We start from the raw sequence: 19,533 nt of genomic DNA on the forward strand, positions 1-19,533 counted from the left end.
CTCCCCCGCCCCTGTCAGCCCCGCGGTCCCAAGGCGCTAGGTCGCCAACAGCCCCTCCTCTTCTCCCATCTTTTCTCTGTCCCACCCTCTTTAGCTTTGTGCCTAGAGCGCCGAGCCGCTTCCCCTCTCAGCCGAGCTTCTGGAGGAGGGAACCGCCACAGAGGAGCTGCAGCTCGTTGCCCCGGACAGGGGCACAGGTAGGTGGCGGCCGCGGGCTGGGCCGCTTACGGAGCCCTGGGCCGTGAGTGGGGGCGGGGGCAGAGTGTGAGTAAGGGGCGGAGTGGGGGATGGGAATACCCGGAGAGATGCGGTTGGGGTGTGGTTGGGTAAAGAGTGTGAAGAAGAGGATAAAGGAGTGTGGAAGGTGGATTTAAGGGTGAGGTAGTGGTGCTGGGCTTGGGTATGAGGGCGTGTGAGAATTGGGATTCGAGGCGGTGCGGGAGAAGGGACCAGGATTTTGGGGGGCGGACTCGGGGAGGGGCATGCGTGGGAATTTAGAGAGATGGAGAATTGCGCTGCTTGGGAAGAGGCTTTGAGGAGTGCAAGGAGGAAAGAGTATGGGATTGAAATAGGAGAAAGGGTGGGGTCTTGCGGGTAGGTAAGAAAGAATTGGGGCTGTGGATTCTGAAATTGAGCATAGTGAGGCCTGAGGGAAGGGGATTTTGAAGGTTGAAGGCAGAAGGCAAGGAAAGAGATGGAGAGATTTGGATCCTAGGAGAGGGAATCCCAGAGGGGGTGGGGGAGGAATAAATGGTGTTACAATAGATGCTGCCTGGGGATGAAGTGGGGGATGTGGGGAAGGAGGGAAGGGCTGGTGGAATTGGGATTGGGTCTGAGGGACAGGGAGCCAGATTTCAGAAGGGCCGTGGTAGGATTAGAAGGGCATAGCGTTTGAGGTGGGGGCAGAGGAGCTGAGAGTGGTTGAAGGAAAGAAGGGTTAGTATTTTGCCTGTAGAGATTGGATTTTGTGTGTGAAGCTCTAGACGGGACAGGTAGAGAAGCGAAGTCTCATGATGTGGAAGAGATTGGTATGTTCCTGGAGGAAAGGAGAGAGCTGGGTATGGCACCGTCCTCTGGAGCTTGGGGAAGGGTATGGGTGAGAAGGCAGGTAGAAGAGGCAAGTAAGAGGATAAAAGAAATAGTGAGAGGCGTTGAAAATTGGATAATGGGGGGGGATAGTTAATTTTTACGAACCAGGGGTATGGACTTGGGGGGGATTGCTGGGGGAGGGGGGTGCTGGGTGGAGGGGAACAAGGGGGAGAAAATTGGAACTTATAACAATATAATCAATAAAAAAATTTAAAAAAAAAAAAAGAAAATTGGATAATGGGTCTGACACAGACCAATGAAGGTAAGACTAGTTAGTTGGTTATTCGTGGTTTGGAACTAGTTTCTGTTCAGGTTTTTATGTTGGAAATTTTCTCAAGAATGCTGCATTTTCAAATTAACCAAGGGTGTCTGCAGCCTTGGGATGAAGGCCGTGAGTTGACAGATGTTTTCCTGGTTTTCCTGGTGTATGGATGTGGGTAATTTCTGCCCTGGCGAAGAAGGGAGGCCTCAATGTAGCTCTGTCCTGGCTCTGTTCCCACTGACTCTTTCCTCAAATGTCCACTGTTTTGTTTTGTTTTTTACATCTCCTCTCTGTCTCCCCATCCCCCAGCTTGAGTCAGTGAATACCAGAGGGATCAAACAGGTGGGTGTCATGAATTTTTAACATCTTTTTCTATCCTTAAGGCTTATGTCATATTTTTATTCTTGAGAGACAGCATCATGCAGTGGAAAGAGCTTGAACTTTGGAGTAATACAGCCTTGAGACTGAATTCTGGCTCTGCCACTTACTAGCTCTGTTCCTTAAGTAAATTACTTTTATTTCTCTGAGGCTCTCCATCTGTTAAATGACAGTCCTGACCTCAAAGGATTGTGGAAGATAACATGAGATCATTTAATATAGTACCTAACACGGTGCTTGGCAACTGGTAGGTACTTAATAAAGGGTAGCTATCATACCTACTATCATTATCATCATAATCTTTACTACGATTTTTTATTATGGGGATTGTTAACTTTACCTACTAAAGTTAGGTGTTTTCTTTGCTTTCTCTTCAAGTTAGATATCCATAGACTTACAATTTTAATTCTCTTACCTCCTACCCCTCGCACCCCCCACATGACTGGGACAGCCATGCTTCATGCTTGGTAAACTGACTTCAAGTTCTAAAAAGCTATCATGTTTAGTTAGCAATTCTTTTATTTTGCTTCTTATTCAAAGAGGCTGTAGAAAACTGAGTTATTAATGTAGTAAGGTTATAATTTGTTTTATGAAATGACATACTTCATGGTATTGGTTCAATTATGGTGGCCAAATACTAGAACATGCACAATCATGATGTTTTTCTACAATGTTGTATGAGTGACATAACTGCCTCTGTAGGGATCTGAGAGACTATTAGAATGTCCCTGTTACCCTGTAGATTTAATATAAAATATAGCTAATGCAGATCTACACTGGACATTGCTATTCCTACAGATACTGATTATTTTAATTTTCCGGTTTGTACGGGGTTTTTGCCATGGTATGTCTCCTGATGGGGCCCAGTTATAATAGACCACCCTGTACAACAGCCAGGCAGAAGCAAAAACCAAGTACAGAAGCTTTGTGTGGAATTCTGTTGCCTTTATGGTTCTTAACCTTGAAAGGTTTAAATACTAAAGGTTATATAATTCTTATTTTATAATACCTCACAAATTCTCAGGAAGCTCCTTGTTGGGAGAATGCAAAATGCCCAAACTCAGTTGTAGAAATCAAAGGTCACCAGGACATACTGAACCACAATGAGTTCCTCAAGTGCCATTGTTGAAGAATAGAAGCCTTAGGGTTTCTGGACAGACGGTGTGGGTGTACTCTTTAGGAAATATTGGATTTCTTTTCACTAATTAGAAAGAGAAGTAGCATCTGATGAGTAATTTATGATAAAATATAACCAGAACTGTGCCCTTTTTTGAAAATGATCCTTGGAAGCAGAAACTGCCGGGATTTGGGGCAGCCTGGGTTAACATCCTTAACTCCTGTTTCAAACTGCTGTGCCCTCTGCTGGAGAGAATCAGACTTTTCTCATTTTCACCCACGGTAGTCATCTATTCATCCATTTGTTCATTTTACTGCAAAGTTTGTGGAAGGCATTATTGGGGGGTGAAGATTATGGGTAATACAGATTGGCAGACGCTATTTCTTTGCCAAGGAGCTCATAATGTGTTGATCTGTTATAATATGTTACCTTCCATTGAATTTGCCTATATTAAAATGAAGTCATTCCTTTTTAGGATCATACCTGGTGTCTACTTTCTGATCTACAGGTAGAGTAGGGCTCTGAATGTCCAATCACAGGAATCAAGACCAAAGGGGGTCTGCTTTATTTTCTCATCAAGATTAAAGTCTGTGAGGTTGAAGGGGCTAAATGCCTGCTTTTACTACAAGAAGAGCTTTGAATTGTAAGTGAGGCATAGCCTTAGCAGCAGGCAAAATACTAGCAAGACTATGAGTTTTAAGAGCTGACACTGTGACAGGAGTTGTTGTTTTTTCACCCCTGGTTTATAGATTTTTTTTTCCCCCCTGGTAGTACCAGTAGCAGTATATTTCCATCATCTGCTTTGCTTCTGCCACCTGCAGAAGGGTCTGGCAAGTGGGGGAGGAGCTGCAGCTGTTGCCTGGAAGAGGAGCTGGCTCCTAGCAACAGTATCAGCAGGCCCTGCAGCTCAGAGCACTAAGCCTGTCCCTTTTGAGGTCTCACCCTTCATCTCAGTCCGTTCAGCGAATATCTGTTGAAAGCTTACTCAGTACTAGGCTCTATGTTAGGCCTGGGAGAGAGAAACAAATCAAATGAATGCCTTGCCTTCAGAGAGCTCACAGCTCTGGGGACATAGTGCTAAGTGCTATGTAGAAGGTGCCATTGGTGCTCTGGGAACAACCAGACAAGCCTTCACTGGTACAGGTGTCAGGGAAGGTTTCCCAGGAGACAGATCATGGCATTGATGATGATGAGTAGGAATTAGCTGGGTCAGGGAAGCAGAGAAGGGTATTCTGGCTAAATGGACAAAGGATAGTGGGAAAGGAGAGTACAGCCAGTTTACCTGGGTAGTATTGCATGGCCAGAGCAGGAAACAAGAAAATGAACAGGAAAGGGTGAAGCTCTCAGCTTAAGCAGAACCCTCTTTTCTTATGTGTTTTACACATAATTATCCTTGGGAGAAACATGGATTATATAGATGCCCACAAACAGGATCAACTGTTTGATCTCCACAGACACAGCATTTTTGATCACTGGCTTGTTTGCTGACACTTTTAAGTGTCATCATAGCTACATCCTAGCCCTGCATTGATGCAGAAGAAGCTGTATTGATTCACTCTAAAAGTCAGTGGGAGTCTTTCAGAGGTAATAGCTTTTTAACCTATATTAAATTTTACCTCTATTTTCCCTTTAAATTTATGTAAAAATGATAATCAAATACTTTCATTTAATGTAGCAATTTCTTGTATATTTTGAAATCTCACAGTTCTTCAGGAAAATAATTTATTTATTCCAGTTAGTGCTTAGGCACAAAATGTCACCCACAAGCTCACATAAATAAATACCCAACGGTTTTTGATATTTTGCCTAACCTCTAGAGTGCCCTAGTAGAGCCTTAATAGAAATGACGCTTCAAGGGCTAGAATAGCTTTTATTTAGCTCTTGCGATGGAGGTCTTTATATGTAAATCCAATAAAAATCTTGTTGCTTTTGGTCTGTGTAAGGTTTAGCAAATAAGTAAACTTGAGTTCTGCCAGTATCTTCTCAGGGCCTGTTAGCATTCCAGAGCACTTTGTTAGGAAGACTGGTTGAATTAAACATGGTCCCTTCTCTCAAGGAGCTCAAACCAGCAGAACATAGACCCAGAAACAAATCAGTAACAGAACAGTGAGTCAAGTACAAGAAAGAAGTGTGTGGAAAGTGCCATGGTAGCAAGGGAATTAATTCATGTCTAGTCTTTGTTCTGTGCATAACCATGGTTTAAAAAATGAAATAATAAGTTTCAAATGTACTATTTGTAACTTCAAATCAATAAAAATTTTACAGTTTTTAATGGCTGCATACCATTCCATGGTATGAATGTAATACAATTTATTTAATAACACCCTTGTTTTTGGACATTTAGGTTGTTTCCAGTTGTTTTGCTAATACCAACTGTGCTTCCATAACTTTCCTTGTAGTTGATTCTTTGCCCACTTCTGCAATAAACTTCCTTAGGGTGAATTTTAGAAACAAGATTTGAGCTGGATTTTGAAAGATGAGTAGAAAGTCTCCAGACAGACAAGAAAAGTGGGGAGAGTAGGAAAGGGCGTTCCAGGTAGAGGCAGCAGAGGCAACCTCCAGTGCCATAATTCACAGGCAACTGGTTAGCTTCATTTTCACAAACCAGCCTGCCAGGTAGGCTACTAGAGCTTTGGGCACAGCGAAATGATGTTATATGTTACAAATGACATTTTAATTGTATTTGCTTCTCATGTGCCTTTTACAGTCGAAAACAAGGCAATGTCATACTACCTCAACTCAGAAAACCACCTGGACCCAGGGCCCATCTATGTGCGAGAGAATGGGCAGCTGCACATGGTCAATTTGGCCTTGGAAGCCAAATTGCAGAAGCCAAGGCCTTTCAGACTGTTTCCCAAAGGCTTTTCTGTGGAGCTTTGCATGAACAGGGAAGATGATACTGCACAGAAAGAGAAGACTGATCATTTCATCTTCACCTACACCCGGGAGGGGAACCTTCGGTATTCCGCCAAATCCCTCTTCAGCCTGGTCCTGGGCTTCATCTCTGATAACGTTGATCACATTGATTCCCTTATTGGCTTTCCAGAGCAGATTGCTGAAAAGCTGTTCTCTGCTGCTGAAGCCAGACAGAAATTCACAGAGCCTGGTGCTGGGCTGAGAGCTTTACAGAAATTCACCGAGGCCTATGGAAGTCTGGTGCTTTGCTCACTGTGTTTGCGAAACAGGTGGGTATTCTGATTAGGATATTGAGTATTTTATTGGGTATGTTAATTGTGTCAAGCTGTGGGGCTTAACAGGCTTGAGTGCTTCCCCCATCAAATAGTGCTTCAGTTTTGAACTTTCAGACACAAAGTAATGGGCCATTTCAAGAACAATCACTGTCTGCCTTCCCACCTCACTCTCCCAGACAAAACTTTGTTTATGAAACACTTTAAAAGGATTAGTTGATCGACACAGCTCCTTTAGGTAGAAAATACTCTTCTACCAACTCTTCTAGTAAGAGAAAATAGAAAAGACAAGATGTGATCTGCCAAATATCTCTTGGTATGCTTTTGGCGATGTGAAAGTTAGTAACTGGAGTTCTCAGCCCTGTTCCAGTTTTCAGACCACTAGATATTGAACATTAGATAAAAAAGAAACTTTAAAAAAAATGAGTGGTTAAAATTTCAAGTACCATAAAATTTGGAAATTTTCGCAGAAGGTCTCAACACTGACTCCAAGGTCTGTCTTCCCTAATAGAGCAGATGTTTTTCTCTTGTGACGTGCCTTTGCTCATATACTTTTATGATTTATTGAAATTTTTATTCCACCGTCATATAAAATAATTTTGAAAGCATCTACTAATTTAAAAGAAAACTTCTTAAAAATGTACACAGTAACGAATTTAAAACAAACACAAAAAAGTGGAGAGTGAAACATAAGCCTCTCTCCCATCTCTCTCCTAGTTCCTCTCTACAGAGGTAACTACTATTATCAATTACTTTTATATCATTCCAGAGATATTCTGTACATACACATGCATATATAGTTCTCCCCTTTGTCATACAAATGGCAACACACTGCTTACACTGTGTGTACCTTGCTTTCCTCACATATTTTGAAAATTATCATTGATACTTGTAGATTTCTTAAATAGCTGTATGGTATACCACTATATAAACATTTTTGTGATTAGAAAATGTGAAAGGCAGCTTACTGTTAAGATCCACAATCAATATGATCATTTAAAGAAGGCTTAACAGAAAGTATGTGATAAAAGAGAAAGTCATACCAGAAAGCATAAGCTAAGCTCATATGCTTGAAAAAATAAAAGATGCCGTCTTTATTTAATTGGCTCACAGGATTAATGTTTTTACCCCAGGCCAAATATTGTACTTTAAAAAGAAAAGACATAAACAGATGCAGACAGAAACAACCGTGAACTCATGGACTGTGCAGACACCTTATGAAAACTCTGTCTTTGTGCTGTGGTCTCAGTCACGGCTGGGCCTGGACTGCTGCCAGTGGAAAGGAAAACATGATCTTGCCTCAATGAAAAGTCAAGTAATACTTCATTGCAGCTCATACATTTGAAATACATTTTACTTTTAATCTAAGTTATTCTTGTTTATTGTGGAAAAATTTGAACAATAAATAGAATCATGATATATACCTTGTTTTAAAATTTTATAAAGGCAATACATACTATTTAGGAAATAACATAAAACTTTAATATTAAAAAATTAATAGTCCTACCATTCATGGTAATCATTTTCAAGTATATATCTTAATGCATTTGGAATATTCCCTAAGCTACGATTTGAATCCTGTTTTTTTTCCTCAACTTACCATTATGGCTTAAGTATTTCTCATGATAATGAAAATGCTTTTTGTCCATTTGTGATGTCTGCATACTGTTTCAGTGGTCAGTTTGGATGAGAATAGCACTTTATTCATGTTTGATGAACACATAAGTTAGTGTAGAATTTCTAGAAAGTAGCTTAGCAGTATGTATTCAGAGCCTTTAAAAAAAAACCCATTTGTTAGCCATTAATTCCATTTATTTACAATCTATTCCTATTCCTAATGTAATAATCACATATAGGAACAAATAATTTTACATGAGAGTGTACATTAGAGTAGTAGTTGTAATAGTGAAACGTGAAAGCTGAGTGTCGAACAATAGGAAATTAGTTAAGCAAGTTATGGTACATTCATATGATGAGATATATAGCTATTAAGATAATATTTAAAGAGCATTTTAAAAAATGATGTGAAATATTCTATACTAAATGAAAAAATATGAATTAAAGTTACATATACTATATGATCCCAGTTTTATTATTAAAATAAGAATTTTAATTGTATTGCACATATAGAAAGAAAAAAGAGAAACCCACTGAAATATAATCTAGATGGCGTGACTGAAATTGGTTTTAATTTTCTTTATAATTTTTCATGTTTTCTTAATATTTTTTCCATAATCTTTTGGCTCATATTTTGTAGCAATTTAAAATCTTAAATTATATTCAGATATAAGAGTAAGATTTTCAACTGTGATCAAAAACTTCCCTTCTCCTTTTGAATTCCCAAAGGAAAAATAAGAGGGCAGTAGATTTGGGTTTGCATTTTCAGTTCAGGGCTGAAGCTGTAGCAGCAAAGGTTTTACCAGTACAAATTCAGGTCAAAGGAAAAGAACTTGAGAAAATAATTAAAAATAAGATAACTGAGTAGGTGCAGGAGTTTGCTCTCTTGGGATTGAGTCACAAACTACCTGCCAGAAGAAGAAGCCAGTATCCCTTTGCAACAGGGTTCCAACCCTGCAAAATCGTCTCTTCCCTGTGTTGAAACCCCAGTGATTTTTAATCCCACTGGTGGTTGCAGGGAGGCAAGTATGTTTTCTTTAAAATATCACCCTGTGTAACTGAAGTAATTATAATAGCTACCATTTAATGAGGACCTTAATAATCTTGAAAGAAGTAATCATCAGCCCCATTTTCTAGCTGGAGAAATTGAGACTCAGAGAGGTTAAGTAACTTTCACACAAACACACACATAATTATGGTTGTTAAGAATATAAACTCAGCCAATCCTGAGTTAAGGGGGAAAAAAAAAAAGAATCTAAACTCAGGTCTGTCTGACACTAGATGACCATCTAGTAAGGTCTGTGGCTTTGCGTGTTGGTTTCTCAGCTTTGGTTTTTGTAATGTTTGTTAATTATGTTATCCTTCTCAGATAACCCGTTTCAGAATTACTAAAAATCTTTTGCTTAATTGATCAAAGGGTGTGTGTTTTTCTTTCTCTGATTGCTAGTAATCCCCCAAGTCCCCATTAACCCATTTCAACTTCGATTGTAAAATGGAAAACAGCAGCCTTATTTACAGTGCAGTTAAAATAGTCTGAGTATAAGGCTCATTTGTGTACCCAGCTGAGCTCAATTGTGAGGCAGCTTAGAAGGGGATATCAGTGCCCCAGGCCATCTGTACCTAGCAGTCAGGCCAGTGACAACTTCAGTACATCTTCTGTTGGAAGTAGGAAGAAAAGAGATCTAACTTCCCTCTTGCTGTCAGATTATTCCATCCTGTTTTTGGTCATTATGATCCTGCTGACAGAGATGTGAACACTTTTAAATACATCCCCCTGGTCCTAGCATGCTGTCTCTCTGTGGAAACATCTAGACATCCAGGAGGAAAGTGGATAAGAAAGGTATGCTTTTGTCACAAGTCAGTTTCCCTGTTCTTTTAGGATCCTCTCCCTATTTCCTGTCACACGTAATGCCTTTTCATTTTTTCCTCAATGACATCATCTAAAAGAGATAAACAGCTAGAAAGCAGAGTGGAGGCCACAGCCTGGGATGTGGAATACCTTTTTTATCCCCTTTTCCTCTTCAGAGGCCTCCCTGATACTTCCTGATAACACTTTGGCAAAGTGCTCCAGTGTAATTAATTGGTTGTGCTCACAAGTTTGCCATAATAACCACCTAGATTAGAGTGAGTCCTCTTAGTAGTCATGCTGAGCATACTTTCATAGTAAAGTTAGCAGGATGACAGGCATAGTGGAGTGGGCAGAGTTTGAGTACAAAAGCTAAAATGTGATCTGCCAAATACTTCTTGGTATGTTCTTGGATATGAAGATTAGAACCCAGAGTACTTGGCTCCATTTCAGTTTTCAAAACATAAAATATTGAGCATTAGATAAAAAGCAACCTTAAAGGACTGATTAATTTAAAATTTTTGAGTATCCTAAAGTTTGGAAGTTTTCCGATAAGGACCCAGTATCACCACAGTCTTATCTGTCTTCTAACAAAGCAGATGTTTTCTCCTGTGACTTGTCTTTGCTCATATACTTCCATTTATTTATTTATTTAAAAATTTTATTCCACTGTCATATAAAAAGACTTTCTAGGCATTTACTAATGAAAACAATTCAGCCAGTGTCCACATAATCAGTGAAGTCTGCTTATTACATAGTACTTTGCCCTGATGGAATGTTGACTGCAGCACAAAGCCACATTTGATAATGTTCTTAAAAAAAGGAAAAGAATAACTGTTGATTTTTCTCCATGCTCCACAGATATCTGGTTATTTCAGAAAAACTTGAGGAGATTAAGTCTTTTCGGGAGTTGACCTGCCTGGATCTTTCTTGTTGCAAGCTTGGAGATGAGCATGAACTTCTAGAACATCTCACCAATGAGGCCCTGTCAAGGTATTGGCACCATTTGCCAATGAGTTGTTTTATTATTTTTTCAAAGGGTGATCTGACCTGGCTGGGTGGCTCAGTTGGTTGGGGCATCATCCCGTGCACCAAAAGATTGCAGGTTCAGTCCCCTGCCAGGGCACATATTTAGGTTGCAGATTCAATCCCACATCAGGGTGCATACGGGGGACTATCAATGTTTCTCTCTCACATCAATGTCTGTCTGTCATCTCTTCCTCTCCTTCTTTCCTCACCCCCCCCCCCCCACCGCCTCCCTTCCTATCTAAAATCAATAAACATCCTCAGGTGAAGATTGAAAAAAAAAGTATGATCCAAGAGGATCATCTTGAAGAATGCTGATTACTTCCCAATCCTGTGTTTATTTGCTAACTGTTTTCATAAAAATTTTAATTTCCATTTACTTGGTAGAAGCAATATAGATTGGACAACTATTAATAAAAGTCAGTTGGTTTATTTTTCTCAATAATCTTTATTGCAACATGTAGTATTTGAAGCGACCCAGGTTGAAAAATGATTTTGGCTTTTGTCTAGCCTTAGTTTATTCTAGCAAGAGATGAGAAGTTACACAATTTTCCATAGCTATCGTTTTCTATTTTAACTGTCAATGAATTATAAATTATTTAAAAAGTAAACTATTAAAGGCAGCCAAATACATCCTTTTCATAAGAACCTTAATTTAAAGAAATCACCAAGTTCATACCATTCACAAATAATCCAACTGACCTCAGTCTGGACAGCAGAGAGAAGGCCAGATGGATTTTTTTTTTTGTGGTTTTTTAAACACCCAAAGGGATAACAGCATTACAAACCTGAGGTCTAACCTGCTTCCTGGGGCCTCCCTAGGACAGACACCCACATGCTGCTCTGTACAAAGGTATTTTTGTGTGAGGTTAGTAAAAGTTCAGATTTCTTGTGTGGGGGACAGTGGAGCACATTAATACACCAGTGTCAGATTAGCTAGATGGATTGGGTTATTGGTATTCCTTAAAAACCCAATCTGAAAATCTGGATTTATAAAGCCAGTTAAACTTAGAGGATTGTTTGCTTTATCAAAAGAAGTCTCCTAGGAGTTCTTTAGCATACTTTCCTGACATATTTAGAGTGTTTTTGGTTTTTACACAGCATTTTTTTAGGAATGCAGCTTTTATGTTTAACAAAGTATATTCATCTCCTTAATGAAATCCATTTATCTTATTTCACCATATACCTTTAGTGCCTTCTGCCATCTGAGGTTAAGACACTTTGATCCCTCGTTTAACCTTCACTGAGTAACTGGAGTAGCACCTAAAGATCTATAACTCCACTAAATGCATTGGGTGTGAAATAGCAGGGAGTAGAGGATATTTTATATTTTTAAATGAAATTTATGAAAGCATGTTATACCTAGACTCTCTTAAACTCTTAAGTAATTTAATTATGGACTTTGTTTCCTTAGTGTAACTCAACTCCACCTAAAGGATAATTGTTTATCTGATGCCGGGGTACGGAAAATGACAGCACCAGTTCGAGTGATGAAAAGAGGCCTTGAAAATCTAACATTACTAGACTTATCTTGTAAGTTTTACTAGAAATTATCGATTATTAATGTTGGAAGAATGGCCTTAGAAATCATTTAGTTCTTCCCTTCATTTTAGAGGTGATAAATTTGAAGGGACTTTCCTAAGTGCCACAGCAAATTAGTGGCAGAGCAGGACTAAAGCCAGAGGTTTGTGAATCCTGGCCAGATACCTCTCTGGCATGCTGGCACCTCTTTACAGTTTCACCCATGCCACTCACTGTGTGCAGACAGGGCAGCCTTTTGCCATATTCATAGCATCTATAAAGCACATTTGGTTCATCTTTGAGTTGCTTATCTGTCATCTAGGTCTTGCTTATCCATATCTGCTTGATGGAAGTCTGGATGAATTCACAATTGTGATAATTTACTCAGGATTAACCAGCTACTGATGCCAATGGTAGAAAGTTGATAGAGATCTTTTACAATTTAATTGACCATCCTTTGAATGTATAGCGAGATGGTATGATGTCAAAGGAAGAGAAGGAGCAGGGTTTGAGGTCAGAGGACACTCCCTGTTCTGCTGCTCTTATTCGCAGATGTGTGCCCTTGGGCAAGTTATTTAATCTCTCTGAACCTTGGTTTTGGCTTCTGCAAAATGAAGATGATAATGAATGTTCTGCCTTCCTCCCAGGAAAGTGTATTCATTCACCAAATATTTTTTGAGCATCTACAATGTCCCAGACACTGTGCTCATGGCCTTGAGGACTCAGAGCTAAATGTAATAACTGATATGAGACGGTAATATGTAAGAAAGGATTCTGGGGAAAAAAGCAAATCAGTAATAATAGTAATAGACCCTGTGTCTGAGTATCTTTGAAAACCTTTTTAAAATAAATATTTTTACTTTGGAAGTGAAATGGCCATGAACAAAGTCTGATGAACCATTTTAATACATGTTTATGTATGTTGTTTCTGTGTGGTTGCAAATTAAACCCTTATGGATAACACCTGGTTCTTTTTTTCTTCTAACCCCTCAATTGTGGCTCCTTCATATTACAGATAGAATCAAGATCCCTTTATTTAATTTACTCTGAAAAATTTGTTCACTCAATATTTTCTATTTTCTCATTATTTGGCCTTGTTTCTAACCTTATTGTTTGCATTTTAGCAACAGTTTTTTTGTAACTGAATACTACCTATGTTTTTGACACCTAGGTAACCCTAAGATCACAGATGCAGGAATTGGATACCTCTTTTCTTTTAGAAAACTGAACTGCTTAGATATCTCTGGGACTGGGCTTAAGGTAGGACTTTTACTCCCTTCTCTTATTTTTCCACATTCACAGTTTGATATTTTGCTTCTGTTAATTGGTGATTAGAAAGGACTGGTATTTATGATGGTGTTTATTTCCTACTGAAAGCAAGTACTAATTGACCAGATGTGTGGGCTTCCTGTTCTGTCTTTCCCTCACTAGGACATCAAAACTGTCAAACACAAGCTCCAGGCCCACATAGGCCTTGTCCATTCCAAAGTGCCTTTGAAGGAATTTGATCACAGTAACTGCAAGACTGAGGGCTGGGCTGACCAGGTACTGCATATTTTTTCACATACAGTTAGTATGGCTTTTAATTTTAATTTTAATGACCTTATTCAACACTTTGAACAAACGTTAATCCTCTTAATATTTCTTGGCTGAATTGTCATCTTCATGTCAAATTGGAAACAATGGTGGCCTATAACTGACTCAGCTACTTAAGGAAAGGTATTACATGCATGTCCTTAAATTTTATGCTCTAGTCACTAGATTATGCCTCATCTTTATTGGACTTAGGAGAAAAATGCCATCTTATAAAGATTCCAAAAATAAATGAGTTCTGGCTTGCTATGAAAAAAGCGGTATGGCCCAACTTCAGAAGGACAGATTCTCTTAGTAGTCTAGGAAGAGAGTAAGTCATACTGATAACGATTCAAATCTGACTCTTCCTCTTTAAAAAAAAAAAAAAGTTATTTATTTATTTTTAGAGAGAGGGGAAGTGAGGGAGATAGAGAAACATCAACGTGTTGTTGCCTCTTGCGCACCCCTGACTGGGGACCTGGCCTGCAACCCAGGCATGTGCCCTGCCTAGGAATCGAACCAGCAACCCTTTGGTTCATAGACCAGCACTCAATCCACTGAGCCACACCAGCCAGGGCTGACACTTCCTCTTTTGGGGGCGAGTTTCTTACATCTCAAAGCCTTAGTGAGGAAAGATCTTTTTGTCCTCTCACGGAGCATTCCCATTTTCATCTTCTTGACTGAACTTTATTTTGACTCTGCTTTGTCTTCTTGATGGTCTCCCCCAACTTGGTAAAGTACAGACTTAAGGAGGAAGTCAGAAGGTAACCAAGTAGATGCACCAGTAGATGCAAGCTTACCTGTGACTGGTGTCTTTCTCCTTCAGACATTTTAATAAACCAGTGTTTCTTGATGGAGCCTAGAGGACTCCTCAATCTGTAATGCATGGTGGTGGACCTGTCCGACTGCCTGGGTACAGTATCACCTCCCTATAGGTAAATAGGAAGGGGTACTGGTGAGTCACTGTTTCAGAAGCACTTTGAAGTTGGTCCAGAAAATGCATGCTGAGATAATTATAGTGCGTGGGCAGGCACAGTTTGTAGCACTGGATGAATCCTAGATATAGCCAGCAGTGGACTTGGGGCAGGTAGGTATGGGCTGGTCATGTAAAGGCTTGATGTAATTTGGTAGCAGGTGTCATGGCAGAAAGAGCATAGGCTATGGAGTCAAAGAGACCTGGGTTTGGGATCCTGGCTTGATAGCCCAGTAGCTTATGACTTAAGGCAACTTTGAGTGTCTGTTTCTTCATCTGTAAAATGCAGGCACCAGGATGTCTCTTGGTAAGGGTGAAATAAAATACCTAGCAGCCTGTCCTGAAAGTAAGCGAATTGGGCTCTATGCAGCTTCGTGCCATGCAACCTCAGCCTTGCCCCTAGGGCTTGGCTGCAGAGCTTCATCTGTCTCTTGTTGATCCCTTACTGAAACTGTTTCAGGCTGACAGTGCTCCTTCTGTCTCATTCTCAGCAAGTGACAGGAAAAATGAGGCTGTCTGACAGGAGTCCCCTTCCTTATCTCTGTCTTAAAAAATTTTCTTCATTTCTTCAACTATATTCTACTTCCCTCTTATCTAAGGGGAACAGGGATGCCACTTTATTCCAGTGATAAGCCTTTTAGTTATGGGGTCTTTTTTTTTTTTTTTCAATTCTGTTCCCTAAGATCACCCACTTTTTCTGTAGTTTTACTAACAATTATTTCCCTCTACTGCCGCACCACTGCATCTTCAGTCTCACCCTATGTTGGCTATTTTCTTTCTGTGTATAAACATACTGGATCTACCTAGTCTGACTTGTTCCTCATTCCCCAACAGAACTGTGCATTGTTTTGTATTATCTCTCCCACTTTCTCATTGCCTACTCAGTTCTTAATTTTTTGTAACCTAGGTCTGGCCTCCACTTATCTATTGCAGGTGTTTTCTTGAATGTAACATGTGCTCTCATTTTCATCTGCCTTGGCTTTTCTGCAGCATTGATGTAACATGCTTGCCTTATGCTTTTTCTCTCTTGGCCTTTCTCCTGGCCCTCCCCTAACTTTTTCACTTCTCCCTCTAGCTCTGGCTGATTCTTCACCTCTTCTCTGATACCTCCCCTCTCTCCGGGTGATCTTAACTGTTCTCAGAGCCTTAACTCTCCCTGTGGGGATGATTCCACCTTCTCTCACACACTAGACCCATTCTTAAATATCATCAGTAAGTCTCCACCTGGCACCTCAGATTCAGCTTGTCCAGAACCTAACTCATTTCCTTCTTCCCTGTCTCCAAAGTCTTCTCATAGAAAATCTTGTCTCTTAGTGGAAGTACTGTTTTCCCAGTGGTCCACTGAGTCACCAGATTCAGGAGATCTGTCTGCATTTCCTATATCAAAAAAGTATCATAGAAGGGATGACAACTGGTATTTATTGAGTGCTTTTTGGTGCCAGTCATTGTGCTACACTCTTCATGTATGTTATCTCATTTAGCAGATGAAGAAATTGTGACTCAGAAATTAAATCACTTGCCAAGGGTCCCCTAGCTAGTAAGTAGTAGAGCTAACTCTGGAATTATATTCTTAAACTGTGTTTTATTACCTTTGTGTCCTGAAAATGTTTTTCTTTATAATCATTCATTACATACCATAATGAAAAATATTAAATTTAGTTCTGATTTCCCACGGTATATGTGAAATACAGTAGTCCCTCTCTATATCACAGTTCACTTATCGCGGCCTCACTGTATCGCAGGGTTCTTTTTTAATATTATATTTAATTATTTATCGCGGATTTTCTATATCACAGGATTTTGTGGTACTGTATACATATGTTGTTAAAGTTACGTAGGTTTAAGAGTGTAGAATATGTTTAAGAACATAAGTAGTGTTTATAAAAGTGTGGAAAAGGTTAATAAGGAAGTGGGAAAGGTTAATAAGAGACTGGGAACAGTTTATAAGTGTGTAGAAAGGGTTTATAAAGCCTTAAAATATATATAAATACTAAAATAAATATAAGGTTCCTACTTCGTGGATTTTCACTTATCGCGGGGGATCTAGAACGTAATACCCGTGATAAGTGAGGGAATACTGTAATTGTTTATTTATTTATAGTTTATACTTGTCCAGATTTCCAAAAGAATTTATAGTAGCTTATAATAAAAATACATTTGTAATGGTTTTAAATATGGAAGTTGATCATAAAATGTCATGAGAATATGGGAATGTGGACATTTTATACACATACAGAGTTTAAGTTATAGTTGATGTATTTTAAGGCATGAGAGTGAGACTAGGAGTGCATGAATAGTAATCACTGAGGTTTTATTTTTTTCTAGATTTTTAAAAAATATTTATTTTTAGAGCGGGAGAAGGGAGGGAGAAAGAGAAGGGGAGAAGCATTAGTGTGAGAGAGAAACATCGATTGGTTGCCTCTTGCACGCCCCCATCCAGGGACCTGGCCCCAACCCAGGCATGTGCCCTGACCGGGAATTGATCTGGCGACTTTTCAGTTTGCAGGGTTTGTGGTATGATGCCCAACCCACTAAGCCACACCAGTCAGGGCCTGGCTAAGGTTTTAAATTTTAGTATTTAGTTTAAGGAAATGCCATTTATTTCTAGCTTGGAATAGAGATAAAAATTAGGAGTGAACTTTGTAGATTTTTCCTGAGTCATGCAAATCCACATACCCAACATTTTTGTATTCTAACTCCTGCATTAAAACAGAAAACCCAGGCTTGACTTGATTATTCTTATCACTAATCGTATGAAGTAAGAGTACTGCACAGGTCTATGTTTATGGAAAGGGAAGAAAGGGGAGCAAGGAATGTTTGAGATTAAAAGCTTGAGATTTTGTTCAGATTCAAATCTTTCCAAATATGTTTTAGATTGTTCTGCAGTGGGACCGTGTGACGTCAGATGCTTTCAAGGCACGAGAAGTCTTAGAACCTCGAAAGGCGCCTCAGCACTTCTGTGAGAAATTACTTTTCCTTTGGAATTTTTACCCTTAGGTTTTTTATACCCTTAAAGCAGTTAGCTTATTTTCATAAAATGGGAAACTTAATTGTGCTAGTACTGACTTAATTAGATCACCAGGACTTGTGTTCTGTCAACATAGCTTACAGTGTAAGTTCACACTTAGGTTTGAGCACCAGTACCGAGAAAGTAGCTTATTAAATGTATATATGTATTTAAATTCCGTCTTGTTCAAAAAATGATTCCATCTTGCAGTGGCACAAAAGTAGATACATTACAGAAGATTGAAAAGGAATTAAGTGTAGCCAAAAGGTAGAAGCAACTCAAGTGTCCATCAACAGATGAATGGATAAACAAAATGTATTATTTACATACAATGGAATATTATTCAGCCGTAAAAAGGAAGGAAATTTTAACACATGCTTTAACATGGATGAAACTTGAAGACATTATACTAAATGAAATAAGCCAGTCAAAAACCGAGAAATATCGAATGATTATTCTTTATGAGGCTCCTAGAGTAGTCAGGTTCATGGAGACAGAGTGGAAGGGTGGTTGTCAGGGACTGGGGAGGGGGTTTAGTGAGTTCTTGTTTAACAGGTTGGAGTTTCAGTTTTGCAAAATGAAAAAGTTCTGGAGATGGATGGTGGTAGTGGTGGCACAACGCTGGGAATGGCACAGAACTGTATACTTAAAATAGTAAATTTATGTGTATTTTACCATAATTTTTAAAGATGGGGTTAAGTGATGAAATCCAAGTTAAGGAAAAATAAAGGTAACAATAAGAAGAAGCCAGGGCATACCAAGAAAAAAATACATAATATATCATCTGCTAGAGTTGTGCCATAAATTTGGCTTATAGAAGACAGTCAAGTCCAGATTTTGAATAGTAATAGCTAACATTTTTTTAGCTTTTACTGTGTGGCAAGCATTGTCCTAAGCACTGGATGTACACTATTTCATTTATTTTAATATCCACTTTATGAAATAGGTTTTATATCCCTATAAAGATGAAAAAACTGAATCTCAAGTCACTTGCCCAAGGTCTTTTATCCAGGAAGTGGCTTGTACATGCCTTTAAGCTGTGCTAGTGCATATGCCACTGTTACTTTATGGGGACTCAGAAGGGCATAAAATTAATCCATGCATCACTCTGTTTAGGCCATCGTCATATTCTTTGGATCACCCTTTCCTTCTGTCATTCTTACAGATGGGAACTGGTCTCGAACAGAAACCCCAGTGAAGTGTCCCCTGGCGGACACTCATGTGAACTCTTCTGAGAAACTCCAGTTTTATAGAGAGAAGGGCCAAGACTGCCATCGGCCATTGTTGAAATGCGAAGTTATCTCAAGCCAGGAGTCAAAGAATAGCAAGAAAAGAGGTTTTGAGGAGCCAGAAAAGGAACAGAGTAATTCTTCACAGTCTTCAAAGCAGAAATATGTGTGTCTTGCTGTGGACGACTGGGAGTTGTTGAATTCATATTGATTGGCAGAAGTTGACCTTTTTTCCCCCAACTCTAATGTAGGAGGGAAAGGGAGCTGATGTTTTCCTTTTTGTTTGAATTTACCTATGATATTAGTATAGCAAGCAGGTATTTCTACTTTTGTGGTGGGGGAGGGGAATGCTATGGAAGTATTAATTTCTAATGTATATTTTCAATACATAGTGATTTTTTCAAATAAACATTTTTGCTGTCTTTGAGCTCTGCTTATGAAATACGGACTGGAGCCACAGGAAATAATACTTTAATTTGAGATGAAAGGCCATCTGAAATAACAAGGCAGCTTAGCGTGATTTATTACTACTACATTTTGACCCACCCAATTTTATATATATGGCCACCATATTGAATGTGCCATATCCTGTCCTCCATGGAAGAAAGATGTTAGCCCCAATTTAGAGTTAAGAAAACTCAGCCTCAAGTTAGGTGAGTTGTTCAAGGTCACAGAGCTTATATAACAAAACCAGAATATATACTTTCT

At 39.2% G+C, this 19,533-nt stretch overlaps 1 protein-coding gene across 2 annotated transcripts; it reads left to right on the plus strand.

The window, feature by feature from the left end:
• Positions 1 to 5: 5 nt before the first annotated feature.
• On the plus strand, positions 6 to 19,252 carry LRRC42 (leucine rich repeat containing 42). Of its 2 annotated transcripts, XM_090269506.1 has the most exons (9): positions 6 to 197; positions 1,661 to 1,693; positions 5,554 to 6,031; positions 10,359 to 10,490; positions 11,938 to 12,056; positions 13,216 to 13,304; positions 13,476 to 13,589; positions 17,464 to 17,548; positions 18,762 to 19,252. In XM_090269506.1, the coding sequence occupies exons 3-9, from the start codon at positions 5,568 to 5,570 to the stop codon at positions 19,034 to 19,036; spliced, it is 1,278 nt and encodes a 425-aa protein (XP_090125632.1). In that variant the 5' UTR covers positions 6 to 197; positions 1,661 to 1,693; positions 5,554 to 5,567; the 3' UTR covers positions 19,037 to 19,252. The 2 variants fall into 2 exon arrangements, with proteins under 2 accessions (XP_090125632.1, XP_090125631.1); XM_090269505.1 differs by lacking the exon at positions 1,661 to 1,693.
• Positions 19,253 to 19,533: the final 281 nt, after the last annotated feature.

The sequence above is a fragment of the Furipterus horrens genome, unplaced genomic scaffold (genome assembly GCF_987537825.1).
Source record: "Furipterus horrens unplaced genomic scaffold, mFurHor1.1.pri manual_scaffold_3, whole genome shotgun sequence".
Lineage (NCBI taxonomy): Eukaryota > Metazoa > Chordata > Mammalia > Chiroptera > Furipteridae > Furipterus > Furipterus horrens.

Excerpts from the sequence above, each read along its gene's own strand:
- LRRC42 (XM_090269506.1), top strand. The coding sequence starts at position 5,568 with ATGTCATACTACCTCAACTCAGAAAACCACCTGGACCCAGGGCCCATC. Across the intron at positions 6,032-10,358 it reads TCACTGTGTTTGCGAAACAG|ATATCTGGTTATTTCAGAAA; the intron begins GTGGGTATTCTG and ends CATGCTCCACAG. Across the intron at positions 13,305-13,475 it reads TCTCTGGGACTGGGCTTAAG|GACATCAAAACTGTCAAACA; the intron begins GTAGGACTTTTA and ends TTCCCTCACTAG.